The sequence below is a fragment of the Vombatus ursinus genome, unplaced genomic scaffold (assembly GCF_900497805.2).
Source record: "Vombatus ursinus unplaced genomic scaffold, bare-nosed wombat genome assembly UNPS02014797.1, whole genome shotgun sequence".
Taxonomy (NCBI): Eukaryota; Metazoa; Chordata; class Mammalia; order Diprotodontia; family Vombatidae; genus Vombatus; species Vombatus ursinus.
The window spans coordinates 14,275,723-14,290,851 of NW_020954575.1; the positions used below are offsets into that span (position 1 = coordinate 14,275,723).

General features: G+C 37.6%; 1 protein-coding gene across 10 annotated transcripts in view; it reads left to right on the forward strand.

Annotated features, from left to right (window-relative positions):
* The window catches only part of MBTD1 (mbt domain containing 1), a 77,428-nt gene that overhangs the window by 18,112 nt on the left and 44,187 nt on the right, over nt 1-15,129 (forward strand). For 7 of the 10 annotated variants that reach the window (XM_027870430.1, XM_027870429.1, XM_027870428.1 and 4 more), the window contains 4 exons: nt 1,298-1,499; nt 10,376-10,515; nt 11,695-11,809; nt 12,802-12,884. In XM_027870430.1, the coding sequence (XP_027726231.1) occupies nt 1,346-1,499; nt 10,376-10,515; nt 11,695-11,809; nt 12,802-12,884 (492 nt within the window). In that variant the 5' untranslated portion in view covers nt 1,298-1,345. The remainder of the gene's footprint in view (nt 1-1,297; nt 1,500-10,375; nt 10,516-11,694; nt 11,810-12,801; nt 12,885-15,129) is intronic. The other 3 variants (XM_027870425.1, XM_027870432.1, XM_027870424.1) reach the window with 2 other exon arrangements.

Below are 15,129 nucleotides of genomic sequence, written 5' to 3' on the forward strand. Positions count from 1 at the left end.
TGTGTGTGTGTGTGTGTGTGTGTGTGTGTGTGTGTGTGTGTGTGTGTTTGTGTGTGTTTGTGTTAGCAAGATTTTTGCAAAGTCCCTCATGCTACTCTTGTGGAGAAGATAGATATGAACTAAATGAAAATGAGGGAATGTGAAGTAGATTAATCAAAATGCATTTATTAAGAGCTTTCTGTGTGGCAGGCACTGGGCTAAGTGATGGATAACAGTACAGTTAGGTGGATTAGAATCATGAGTGGTGTTTGTCTCCTTGGAAGCAGCACTCCAGTGGTGAGTCCCAAGGAACTGTGCATTTTTATCATTGACTTGGATGAAGGCTTAAGTGGTATTCTTATCAGGTTGCAAATGAAGAAAACCTGGGAGGGATCATTAATATGGATCCAAATAGACTTTTAGAAGCTAGACCATTGAACTGAATCTAATAATTGAAATTTAATAAGGACAAATATGCAAAAACCTTGTGTTTGGTTCTAAAAGTCAACTTCCCAAGTACATGATGGTGGAGGCATGCCCAAGGAACAGTTTGACTGAAAATGTTTCACAAACTTCATCAAGCTGCCTGCTCATTGATAAGCAGAACAGTGTGATGTGGCAACCTGAAAAGCAAGCGTTACCTTAGGTGTCACTAAATAAGGCATAGTATCTTTTATTTCTGAAGTCTTACAACCTCCTCCTGTCATCTGATTTCTTTAGGACTGAGTAGTTGACATAATCATCTATTGTTTTATTTTTGTCTTTTAGAAAATTGACCCCCAAATAAAGTAATCTAGGAAAAGACGTGGAATATTGCATATGAAAACATAATGGCTCATGGTTTGGGGGGATTTTTAAAAATTGTATGTTTTCATTTGGGAGAAGGGGATAGCTTTTTAAGTGCAATAGAAGAAGAGTCTTCTTTGAACAGGAAGTAATTTTTCCATCGGGACAGTTTTAACCATTACTTGCGTTGAAGATAATTGTAAATCATGAGACCAAAAAGTTTGAATTAAGGTTAAAACTCCTGTGAAATGGTGAATATCCAAAATTTGAATAAGGATAATCATGATGTCCTTAATGTTCAACTACCCTGTGATCCCTAAGAAATTTCAAAGAAAGATCACTATTACTGTTTTTAAGTGACTTAAATAGTGGCACTAGCTTCATGCCTTAAGAATTCCTGCCTGATAAGATTGAGTTCTACTTTTGAATAAAAAATTTTACACGACCACCATTTCTGCTTCAAGAATACTTAATTTTTTCTGTTTAATTTCTTGTTAATTATAATGCAATAATGTTTTATTTTTGTTTTAAGACTGAGCATTCTACACATTCCGAAAGGAAGCGGCGAGATTCATTCGGGATGTTTGACGGTTATGATAGCTGCAGTGAGGACACCAGTAGCAGCTCCAGCTCTGATGAAAGTGAAGAAGAAGTTGCTCCCTTACCCTCTAGTCTCCCGATTATTAAGAATAATGGACAAGTCTACACATACCCAGATGGTAAATCTGGCATGGGTGAGTGCTATCTTATTTTTATTACTCAGTTTTATTGTTTGCTTTTTAAAAATTGGAATTCCTCTTTTATTCCCCTTAAACCTCTTTAAAAATTTTCTAATGGAATAGACATATGCCGCAGAATTTACATTTCCAGATAATATCATTGGATTTGAGTAATTTCTCTTTATTTTTCATGCCCATCTTATAGTGGCACCAATAATAAATAGCAAAATGTTAAAATAATAATAAGCAAGAAAAAGGAGGAAGAAGAATAAGAACTAGGTCATTTATAAGATAGATAATCAACTTCTAAAATATTGAAAGTTCATAAGATCATAAAAGCTTAAGAATTGGAAGGAACCAAAAAGGTAATCTCATCCAGCCTTGCACTCAGTTCAGGTATCCTTGCCATGTTTTTCTTTAGCAGTGGTCATTCAGCTTCTCTTGAAACACTTATAATAAGATACTACTATCTGATAGAGCAGTTTTCATTCTATTTTTAGTTGTTAGAAGCTTTCCCTGGGATTGAGTTGAATTCTGCCCCTTGCCCTTGCCCTTCTCCACCTCGTAACTCCTGCCTATTGTTGCTGGCTCTGCCCTCTCCAGCCCAAGCATAAAATTAGTGTTCCTCCATTTTCCATGTGAAAAGCCTTCAGATACCTGAGAGAATAGGAGTGAGATGGAGGGAATGGCTCTTTCTGTCCCAGCACTGCAAGCCAAGGTGGCAACTCGGAAAGAAAAAGCATCTGAAGTGAGTACAAATGAAAATCAGGACCTTCTTTGGGCAGATGGCAGCCTCACATTAAAGACCAACTAGCTTTGTTAGCAGCTTGGTGGGCTCCTCAGTCCACTAAGAAATTTTCAAACATTTGTAAAGGAATTGCACATTTCCTAGTGCAAGCCAACCAACATTTTAGAAACATCTAAGACTTTATAAGATTTTCTGCAAAAAGCAAGCAAAAGATTTTTTTGCAGCTATTCAGTCATGTTGTTCAGCATTAGGGCCAGTGGCTGGCTGAATGAGCCCCCAAACAGAACCTTCATAAGGATTCCTGGCTGAACCTCAGATGTTCAAGCATCTACCATAACCAAAGATAGTCCGCTGACAATTTCAGCATCCCCAGAAGAGAAGAATTTGGTAAAAGAGTGCTCTAGCCTTTTCAGGTCCTAGAGCCAAGAGCGTGATCTCATCCCTCCCATATTCTAGAGTCTGTCATTTCTACTCTATAAACTTCAGTCTTTCCCTATCTTCTGGCTTCTTCCCTACTACCTACAAAAATGGCATGTCTCTCCTATCTTTAAAAAACCTTCACTAAGGAGACTGAGAAAACTGATACCCCACTGCATATCATCCCTGATCTTTGATCCTCTTCATGGCTAAACTCCTTGAGAAAGCCATCTATATTAAGTACCTTCAGTTCCTCTCGTCCTCTCTTCTATAAACGCTCTTCAATCTAGCTTTAGCCTTATCATTCAACTTAAACTGTGTTCTCCAAAGTTGCCAGTGATCTTTAATTGCCAGAAATTTAATTTCCTTTTCTCATTCCTTATCGTTCTTGAACTCTCTGCAGCACTTGACACTTGATCACATTTGCCTCCTAGTTACTCATTCTTCTTTGGGTTTTCATGGCACTACTCTCTACAGGTTCTCCCCCATCTATCTGAGCCCTTATTCTCAGGCTCCTTAAATGGTTTCTCATCCCTATCATGCTCACTAACCATGAATGACCCCTAAAGCTCTTTCCTGAGCCCTTTTCTCCCTCTGTGGTATCTCACTGGATAATCTCATCAGCTCCCCTGGGTTCAGTTATCTCCAAGCAGATGAACCGTTGTGCTGCATTACCAACTATCTTTTGGACATCTGGATTTAAATGTCCCGTTGGCATCTCACATTCAAAATGTCTAAAACAAAACTCATTACCTTTCCCCCAAAATCCTCCCCTTTTCCTTTCCTGTTACTCTCAAGGGCACTGCCATCCTCTTGGTCACCCAAGTTTAATCCTAGCTGTCATCTTTGACTTCTCATCGTCACTTCCCACATCTAGTCTGTTGCCAGATTTTTTATTTTCTACCTTCACATCTCTCATTGAAATATAAAATGCTGTGTTTGGCTTTTAAAGCCCTTCACAACCTGACCTCTTTCTACTTTTACAAAGTAGTTAAACTTTATTCACTTCTATGTACTCTTGGATCCAGTGACATTGGCCTGCCTACTGTCATTTGAAGATGACATTCTGTCTCCCAACTCTGTATCTTTGCATTGGCTGTCCCACATGGCTGGAATACTTTTCCTCATCACATCTGTCTGTTAGTTTCCCTGGCTTCCTTCAGGATTCAGCTCAGCTCCCACTGTCTTCAAAAGACCTTTCCCAGTCCACCCAGCTACTACTGACTTCTCTCAGATTACTCTTCCATCTGTTCTTTATATATCTTGTATGTACATAGTTATTTATATGTTGTCTCCTCCATTATAATGTGAGCTCCTTGAAAGTGGGGACAGTTTTGCCTTTCTCTGCATCCTCAGCACTTAGCATGATGCCTGACATATGATTAAGTGCTAAATAAATGTTTGTTGACTGGCTGAGCTCACTTGGAACTTTTGACCCTCATGGACCCTTTTAAGAAGATATTGCTAAAACCATTCAGGACAGAAAGGTGGCCTTGCCCTTGCCTAGCCATCAGTATTCAGTGCCTTTGCATTGAGACCCAGTTCCATGACTACCTCAGAAGACCCTAGCCACTTCCTTTTTTGTAACCAAGTATCAAACAGCCTTCATACTGGACTCAGAGAACTTTATACAGGTAAGCAGTACTTAGTTCAGATACCCACAGAATGTGCAAGCCTACTGTTGAGGGCTTGAGGGCTTTGCTTATGCTGTGGGCAGCTAGGCCATTATATGACCCACTCCCTCTTTTAGAACCCATAGAGATAGAAGGAAAAGGAAAATAAGACTCCATAATATTAAGGGACTTGCCAAAGCTATAATCTCTATTCCCCTACGTTTGAGGTTTAGGTCCTATTTCCAGGCGTTCCATTGTCTACTTCATGGACCTTGCATTGGTGTGACAAGAGAGGTTTCCAATCCAACCCTGAACTGCCCCTAAAATTAGCAAGACGTTGAATATCTGTTCCAGCAAGGTATCCTGACTCACCAGGCTACCATGCTGCAGGCCTGGTAAATAGCTTTCCTGCAAACTTGTCCCCCAATATAACTCCTGTCCCTACCCCATTCATTTCCAGTGGCCCTCTGAATGTTATGCCTGATATTGAGTGGCCTGCACATCATTTGGAGTGCCAGATAAATTATCTTTGACTCCTCCCTGTTGCGCCCAGCACTGTTCAGATGCCTATCAACTGGCCACCAGCACCTGCTTTTGATGGCAGCAAATCAGAAGCATCTCAGTAGGTCACGTGCCTGAGGGGAAATTTTTTATCTTGAACACTTTGGTCAATAAAAGAGAGAACTAAATGGAACATTTAATGGAACATTTCTTAATTAAGAAAACTGGAAAAGCAACCAATTTAAAAACAACAACAAAATACCAAATTATAAACTCTGAAAAAAATCAAAGAAGAGATTAACAAATTTTGTTTGTTTGTTTGTTTGTTTTTTTTGAAAGTTGACTTGATAAGTAACTAGAAACTGTTTTTTTGCTTTTCTTTTCTTTCTTTTTTTTTTTTGTTTTGTTTTGTTTTCTTTTTTGCTTTTTGGTGAGGCAATCGGGGTTAAGTAACTAGCCCAGAGTCACACAGCTAGAAAGTGTTAAGTGTCTGAGGCCGGATTTGAACTCAGGTTCTTCTGACTCCAAGGCCAGAGCTCTATCCACTGCGCCACCTAGTTGCCTCATTTTTGTTTTTGTTTTGTTTTGTTTTGTTTTGAAAATAATAAAATATATAAACCATTATCTAGTTTGATTAAAAAAGAGAGGAAATTCAGATTTCCAGTGTCAGAAATGGAAAAGAATTTACAATAAGCCGAGGAGATGTAAAGGAAGTGAGAAACTATTTTGCCTGCTTATATGCCCTCCAAAATTGATAAATGAAATTAATATTTTTAAAGTAAATAAGTGATTAGCAAAACAAGATATAGAGAATGTAAAGAACTAAACCTCAGAAAAATATATTAAACAAGCCATAAATCACCCACCAAAGGAAAAGGCCATAGACCATCTGTATTTACAAATGAATTCTATCAAACATTCAAAGAATAACTAATTGTAATATTACATAAACTGTTTGCAGAAATAGAAAAAGAACCCATTAACTTCCTTCAATGATACAAATATGGTCCTGATACCTTATAGACAAAACAGAAAGAAGACTATAGACCAGAATCCCTAATGAATGTCTACAGAAAGACTTTAAAAATTAGCAAGAATGCTATAGCAGCATATTAAAAATACTATATACTATGACAAAGTTGGATTATGGCAGAAATTAAAAGTTATTTTAATATTAGGGAAACTAAATATAATAGATCATATAAGAACAAAAATCACATAATTTTATTACTAAATACAGAAAAGGCTTTGGACAAAATAAAACACTCCAGTTATTAGCACTAAAAATCACAGGAATAAATGGATCTTTCCTTATTATGATAAAATAGTGTTTGTCTCAAACTAAGATTCAGATTATATATATATATGGAGAGAGAGAGAGAGAGAGAGAAGTAAGAGAGACCTTCCCAGTAAGGTCAAGGGTAAAGCAAGGATGTCCATTATCATAACTATTATTTGATAGTGCTAAAAATGCTAACCATACCAGTAAATTTAAAGAAAAAGAAATTGAGCATAGTAGGAATAGGCAAAGAGGAAAAAAATGATCACCTTTTACTTATTAATGGTCTACTTAGAACCCTAGCAATTAAACTCAAAATTAATTGAAATAGTAGTGTCAGCAGCCAAAGTATCAGGGTATAAAATAAACATACATAAATGATCAGCTTTTCTGTATATTGGTAACCCAGCAGGAAAAGATAGAAAGAGGAATTCCATTTAAAATAACTACAGTGTCCACACCTATTAAGACAGACAGAGGAACTATATGAATACAAATGCAAAAGACTCTTTACAGAAGCAGACAGTCCAAAATAATTGGAGAAATGTTGATTCTTCCTATTTGGATCATGACAATATCCTAAAAAATCAAATACTAAGTTAATTTCTTCAGTGCTATACCAATCAAACTACCAAAGGATTACTTTATGGGGGGGTAGGGGGGAAAAGAAGTAGCATCATTCAGCTGGTGAAGCGAAAGGTCAGAAATCTCAAATAATGGGGCAAAAATGTGAGGCCTTATAATACCATATCTCAAATCACTATAAAGCAGTAATCATCAAAACTAAAAATGGCTAAAAAATGGAACTGATTAAACTGATTAAAAACTTGAACTGATTAGGTTCACAACCTCCAAAAGCAAGCAAACCTAATAGCATGTATTCAGTAAACCCAAAGATCCCAGCTCCTGGGGTAAGGACTCACCACCTGACAAAAGCTTTTCAAATAGAAAAGCATTCTGGCAGAAATTGGATACAGACTAATAACTTGGACCACATACCACACAAAGCTCCAAATGTATATGTGACTTAGATATAAAAATGTCATATAAACAGAAAAGGAGATAACTTCAAAAACTATAGGTAGGGGATGAGTTTTTACAACAAGGAGGTGGAGAGGATTACAAGATAAAATAGGCAATTTTTATTACAAAAATTCAAAAGATTTTGCTTTGTTTTGGGTTTGGGTTTGGGTTTTTTTAGGCAATTGTGACTTTGCCCAGAGTCACACAGCTAGTAAGTGTTAAGTGTTTGGACTGAGGCCGGATTTGAACTCGAGTCCTTCTGACTTCAGGGCCAGTGCTGTATCTACTGTGCCACCTAGCTGCCCCATAAATTCAAAAATTTTGCACAAAAGAAACTAACTCAACTAAAATTAGAAGGGAAAATAGTAAACTGAGGAGAAACATTTGTAGCAAGTGTCTCTGATAAAAGTCTAATATCCATGATATGTAGAGAAATGATGCAACTATATAAGAAGAGCCATTCACTAATAGATAAATGGTAGAATGATATGAACAACTCTCAAAGGATGAAATCCAAACTGTCAATAGCTATGTGGAAAAATTCTCCAAAGCACTAATAATAAGAGAAATGAAAATTAAAACAATTGTGAGTTTCTATATCATGCCCATGAGATTGGCAGAGATGACCAAAAAGGAAAATGGCAAGTGGAACTTCCCAGCCATCACTAAGACATTGCTGCTACCTTCAACACCTGGAAATCAGAACTCAGATCCTTATACCACACCCACAGTTACAATCTCAGATTTATCCTGGTGGGATGCCAGTGCTCACAGATGGAACATCGCAAGGTCTGTGCTCTCCAGGGCTTCCTCGTCACCAGCCTCTGAGAGGGACCATCCATCTCTTCTGCCAGATCGTGTGTGTGTGTGTGTGTGTGTGTGTGTGTGTGTGTGTGTGAGATATCATATTTAGGATACGTGTGTATGAGAAGAAGGAAGAGTGATATGGTGCAGAATGACAGTGGATGGAAAACTGGCCTTGAGGTCAGGAAGACCTAGGTTCAGGTCCTGGCTGTGTGATGCCGGGCAAATAATTAATTTCTCAGAGCTCTAGACAGTTCTTTAAGAGTCTCAGTTGCAGAAAAGATAGCAACTTGCATTGGTAGAGGGAGTTTCCTCATCCACGGAGTTTTCTCTGTCAGTGAAATCACAGGTCTGTTCCTTTCCCCTATGTATAGAAACAGAAAGACACATATACACACACACTCACACTCACACTTAATACTACCACGATCTGGAACTGCTGCCTTCCTTGCTATTAATGTTGGAATGTTGGACCCCATTGATCAATGGGAGCTAGGCCAGAATCACTGTGAAATTAAACTTGATAACTTTTGTTCTGATCTAGTTAAATAGTTTGGGACATATGACAGAATAAATACAAAATAATTATTATAAGGTAGTTTGAGAGAGCATTAGCAATCAGGATCGGACATCTTATAGAAGTTGTTGCTTGAGCTGTATCTTGAAAGAAGTGATGAATTCTGTGAGGCAGAGGCATGGAGAAAGTGTATTCTAGATATTGAGGATAGCCAGTGCAAAGGCAGAGACAGGAAATGGAGGGCTCTATGTGAGGAATAGAGAGAAGGCCAGTTTAGCTGGATCCTGGGATACAAGAAGAGTAATGTGTAATGAAACAAGATAGGTTGGAGCCAAGTTGTGAAAGGCTTTAAAAGCCAAACAGATGTATACTCAATGCTACAGCCTATAAAAAGCTGCTGGAATTCATTGAAGTAGGGCACTGACATAGTCAGTGGGTTTAGGGCTTAATAAAAATCACTTTGGGGGCAGCTCGGTGGTGCAGTGGATAGATCATCGGCCTTGGACTCAGGAGGACCTGGGTTCAAATGTGACCTCAGACCAAACACTTGACACTTACTAGCTATGTGACCCTGGGCAAGTCGCTTAACCCCAATTGCCTAAAAAAAAAAAAACTTTGACAGCTATGTGAAGGATGGATTGAGTAGGAACAGACAAGTCAGTGAAACCAATTAGGAAGCTATTACAATAACCAGGCAAAAGGTAATGAGGGAATGCAGATCAGAGCATACTATTTGCTCCTTTTTTCCCCCTATTTTGTTTCTTCTTTCTTGTGGTTCCTCCTATTGGTTCTAATTCTTCTTTACAACATGACTAATGTGAAAATATGTTTAATAGGAATGTATATGTGGAGCCTATATCAGATTGCACACCATCTTGGGGAGAGAGGCAGACAGGGAAGGGGGAGAAAATTTGAAACTCAAAAGCTTATAGGGGCAGCTAGGTGGTACAGTGAATATTACACTGTGAATAGTACACTGGCCCTGGAGTCAGGAGGACCTGAGTTCAAATCCGGCCTCAGACACGTAACACTTACTAGCTGCATGACTCTGGGTAAATCACTTCACACCAACTGCCTCACCAAAAAAAAAAAGCTTATGGAAGTGAATGTTGAAAAATAAATAATTTTTTTAAAAAAGATGATGAGGGCCTAAAATAAGATGATACCTCTATGAGTAGAGAAGGTAGGATCTGAAGTGATTCAAAGATAGAAATGGCAGGAGTTGACGGCTCATTTCATATGTGGAATGAGGAAGGAGGAGGAATGCATGAAAATACCAAGGTTACAAACCTGGAAGACTAAGAATAATGGTATCCTCAACAAAAACAAGGATGTTTGGAAAAGAGGAAGGTTTTAGGGGGAGAAGGCTAAAGTAAATGAGTTCAGTTTTGCACATGCTTAGTTTAAGATGTCAGCAAGACATCTTATTTGAAATGTCTAATAGGCAATTGGTGATCTGGGGCTGGAGCTTAAAAGAGAGACTGGGACTAACTATATAGAGCTGTGAATTATCTACATAATAAAATAAACTTGTGGGAACTAATGAAGTCAACAAGACAGCAGAGAAAGAGAAGAGGGCTTAGGCCAGAACTTTGGGATATATTCACAAATAGGGGGCATGGTAAGATGACAGTCCAGCTAAGAAACAGAACCAGGAGAGAGGAGAGCCAGCAAAACCCAGTGAAGGAACAGTATCATCATTATCAACATTTGGTCTTAATGTTATCTGGATGTTCTTTTTATTATTTAGCAAGGAAACTGCCTCTAAAACCAAGTTGAAGTTCTGGCCATGAAATCATGTGTATCTTTTCTCAACTTCTTGAAATCTGTTTTAATTGCTTTTATAGCCACTAGAAGGAATTTGTAGGAGAGTAAAAATTAGTGTAAAGAGATCAATATCCCTTGATTCTTTGAAGATCTGATTAAATTATGTGGTTAAAAACTGAGTTTTTGTGAGATATTCCTGATAGCTTTCTTTTTGTTAATTAGCCACATGTGAGATGTGCGGAATGGTTGGAGTACGAGATGCTTTTTATTCTAAAACAAAGCGTTTCTGCAGTGTTTCATGTTCAAGAAGTTACTCCTCAAACTCCAAGAAGGCAAGCATTTTGGCAAGACTTCAGGTAACGGTACAGAAACTTTTTTATTCTTATGAATTTTTAATTTCTACAGCATTTTCTGTTTTTTGTCATTTGATAATGATTCACCAAGTTGTGCTGCTGCCAACTGGCCAGTGCCTTATTTTCATTTTATATCCTATTTTATAATGAAGTGATTTTGTTAAAAATCCTGTGAACCTCCTTAAGAAATATCTCTGTTCTGCCTTTTATTATTTGTGTGAGTGAATTAAATCTATATTGAAAATGACTAGGTAACCTAATTTTTCTCATATAGCACTTGAAGCAGTTTATTTTTAGTATAAAATAAAAATAGAATTTTTGCATATTTTGAGGGAGGAGGCTACTTTTCATAATTATCTACTAGTTTTATTTTGCCATTACCTTTGCTTTTCAATATTGCTTGCATTTGTCAAATTGAAACTGCATTACTAAATCCTTCCAAGTTTGAGAAGAAAATTAACCTCCTTCAAATACTGAATCTCTTAAGTACTTATTGACTTATTGACCAGATTGTCATTTGAGTTCATAGTTTAGCTTTTCACAGTCCTTACTTGGTTATTTACATATTAGGTTTTATCTACTGAGCACATCTTAACCATTTCTTTACTCTACTTAACTGGTAAATAGAGTAATTTCCCCTCTTTCTTTGCAGTGGCACTGTTATTTCAGCCCCCAAATTTCAGGAAATATACCACATAGATATTTATTAGTTGCTTTCATTAACTGCCCAAAGAAACTAGTCTATATCTCAGTGGCTGGCAATTTGTCATGTTCTGAATTTACCCATGACTAGACTTGTCTTTGTTCCTTTATCTTCATACAAGAGGCATCACAGTTCTTGCCTTCCAGCCTCTGAGCACTAAATTGTCTTGCCCTGTCATATAAATGTGGCACCCCCAAGAGTGACTGTATCTCCTATGGGAAGGATTTGAGGCTTTGCCATAGCCTGATGTTTTAACTGTGTGTATATGTAACACTTAGTGAATAAATATTTTAACCTGCATATTGCTATGGCATTCTAACATCTATGTATTTCTGCATCCTAACAGCTTCCCATCTTGAAATTTCCTTATGCTTCCCTAGTTTATAATTTCTAAAACATCAAGGTTTAAATAGCAACCTAGATAGTCATTTTTCAGGGGATAAATAAAAAAGATCACTTTGTTTACTTAACTCTTCTTGTTTCAGGGTAAACCTCCCACTAAGAAAGCAAAAGTTCTTCAGAAGCAGCCTTTGGTGGCGAAGCTAGCAGCTTATGCCCAGTACCAAGCCACCCTACAGAGCCAGGCCAAGACGAAGTCAGGTAACATGGTGATGGCTGGGGGTCAGACTTGATGGAGGCTGAACTAGGGTTGCCCAGACCTGATGTGGGAGGAACCTAACTGAACTAGCAACATCATCATAACAGAACCTTTCTTTGGAATCCTAACTATATTTTTATGCTAGTCTCCTAGAGGGCTGCAGTGTGGAAGAAAGCCTGGAGCCAAAGCATTGGGCAGATTCTTGGGGGAGGAGGACAAAAGGTTAGAGATAATGATAATAACTAGCATTTATGTAGTACTTACTGTGTGCTGGGCAGTATGCTAAGCACTTTACAATTGTTATCTCATTTGATCCTCATTAACAACCTTGGGACATAGGTGCTGTTATTATTCCCATTCCACAGATAAGGAAACTGGGGCAGACAGAGATTAAATGACTTGCACAGGATCACACAGCTCATAAGTGTCTGAGGCTGGATTTGACCTTCTTGACTCCTGGTTCCAGTTTCTGCACACGATGGCACCGTCCAGTTGCCTGAGACTGGGTGCAAGAGGAGAAAGCGAGGAGAAAGCAAGAAGAGCCACCTTGCCCTCCAGACCATGTTTCTGTTCAGCAATTCTGTGCCTACAGGGGCAGCCAGGTGGTGCAGTGGATAGAACTCCAGCTTTGGAGTCAGGAGGAACTGAGTTCAAATCTGGCTGCAGACACATAACACTCACTACCTGTGTGACTCTCGGCAAGTCACTTAACCCCAGTTGCCTCACCCAAAAAAAAAAATTCTGTGCCTACCACCTTCAGAAAGCTCCAGTGCAGAGAAGTGAGCAGCTGTCATTACTGCCTTCACGTGTGGGGTGGCACTGACTGGCTTTCTTAGGAAGATCCATAACCTTTTTGGAGTAGTTAATTTGTACTTAGTCTAAATTAACAACTAACAATTTTGATGTCATTTCATATTTCGTTTTAGTGGACTTTTACTGGAACTTAAAGCATTTAAGGTTTTGATTTTTTAGCTTAACTTCCCTCTTTTCGCAGCAGTCTCCTTGGAAGGCTTCAGCTGGGGTAATTACATCAACAGCAATAGCTTTATAGCTGCTCCAGTGACCTGTTTTAAGCATGTAAGTATAGATTTGCTACTTTTGTCATTTGAATAAGTATAAATAGAGAAATTAACTGGTTTGTTTTTCAAAAACTAGCTTTTATTTTAATAGATTATAGTAGAAATTTTTCTCTTCACCATGCATAAGTTTGCCATGGTTGTTGATGGAGAGGAGTCCTCTATCTGGACCTAATTATGGAGAAACAAAGAATTCCCCTTCTCATTTTGTATTGTGTCCATGCATTAAGTCCTGAAGATTCGGGAGTGTTGTTAATATTGTAATGTTAGGTATTACATTAAAACATTAACAAAGTATTCTTTGAGTCCATAGATTATTAAAAGATTATTGGAGATAATGCAGAATTATGTTTGAATTGTCTAAGTAAAAGGAGTAATTTCATTATTTCCATTTATCCAGTAATAAAAGTTACCCTGCCATACTTTTCTATAAATATATAAAAGTTAAATTGAAAATTGTTCTATACTGTGGTTTGTTAATGTCCACCCTGGGGCCATATTACTGTCTCTTGGGACCTAGCAGATCTATTGATTATCATTTTTTCATCACCCTTGGCATCTGTCTGGCCCCTCAGAGCTTATTCTTTGCTTAGATCTGAGGTTTACTTCCTGGTGTTTTTGTTTTCTTTTTATTTCACAAATACAAAGCACTAGGAATTGCTTATATCTGTATTCCCCAAAGTCAGTCCTTTATGGCAGCCTCCAAGACCTTCCTGTTAATTATGGGTATAGTTTAATGCTGTTTCAATACAGTGCTAGAGGTAAGTCTTAGTAAACACATTGCTAAGTCGATAAATAATATGTCTTAATATGGCGTTTTTTAAATTTAGGATTCCAATTATCACTTAAGAACATCCTTAATTATTAAAATATTCTTTTTAAAAACTTGGCATTTCTTTAGTTTTTAACTATTTCTCTATGTCTACTTTAGCCAGAGGTAGGCTCTTAAATGAGAAGTAACTGAATTGTGGCTCTTTATGATTGTTGAGGCTGATCTTGTTAGTATTAAGAGTCGTTTAATCATAGATATCTGTATGTGAACAGTAACTATAGACAGAGCCTCAGTTCCTCCTGCGGCTACTAGAAATCCAAAGACATTCTGTATTCTCTTGACAATTTATGGTCTTCCACAGGGTAAAGCATATCACTTTTAAACAAATCATTGTATTTTACTTACATGCTCTAAATTAACAAAACATTTTCATGTAGTTTCAAATTTGTTTAAATAGGATTTTACTAGTTGTTAGAAACAAAGTGTTTGAGGTTTATAACTAAAAATGGGTAAATAACAACAGTTTGCTTATCACTCTCCCCTGCTATGAAATAGTAGTAGTTAGTCTTTGGCTGGAGAGATACAAATTAAAGTACCAAGCAAAGATAACCTAATTGAAATGACCCAAATGAAATATCAAATGTTTGATCTCAGTGAAATATGTGTTTGTTTTAACAACATGCAGTGTTACTTTGGTGAGAAAAACACACCACTGCACACCATGGAGTCAAGCAGATGATATGTAACGGTTTAGAGGAGTGTAGGGAAGGGGAACTTTGGAACTTTCCCTGTTTTCCAACAGCAGAGTTAGCTTCATTTATCAAAAAAAAAACAAAAAAAAAAACAGCCTTTATTATATAAAATAGAGCTGCCAGAATTAAAAGGATAAAAATACCTTAACACCTAGACTCACTCACTCCTCAGGCTTTCATTAATTTCCCCTGTCACAAGGAAGGACCTGATGGCCCTCACTCATTTCTTTATTTATTGATTCTACTTCAGTGACAATGAGTTTGTGAGTTAACTTACTCATAATATGCCTTTTTAAGCTTTTTATTTGTAATGAAGGAATAAAAAGATAAAACATAAGTTCTTTTAGGGTGATTAGTGGTGCTTATTGAGGAAGAGAAAGGACAGAGTGATCCCCATAGAGCACCCCTTGTTCTTCTCGGGAAGCAGAGGTCATAGCAAATAGAAACCTCTTCCTAGGCTCTACTGCAACTGGAGGAATCTGACCTTTCCTGCCTGAGCAAGGGTCCAACCTCCTCAGTCTGCTCTTTTAACCCAGATCTTCCCTCTGCCTCAATTCTCCACTATTCATTCTTTTTTTTCTTTTGCACATTTGATGTTACTTAGTAGTTAATGATATTTTCTTAGAAAAACTCCTTGTTTCATTTTAGTTTCCTGGAACACACTTGATAACCAGCTACATTTCTACTGTTAGTATTGATCAAAAGAGTGTAATTGAAATGTA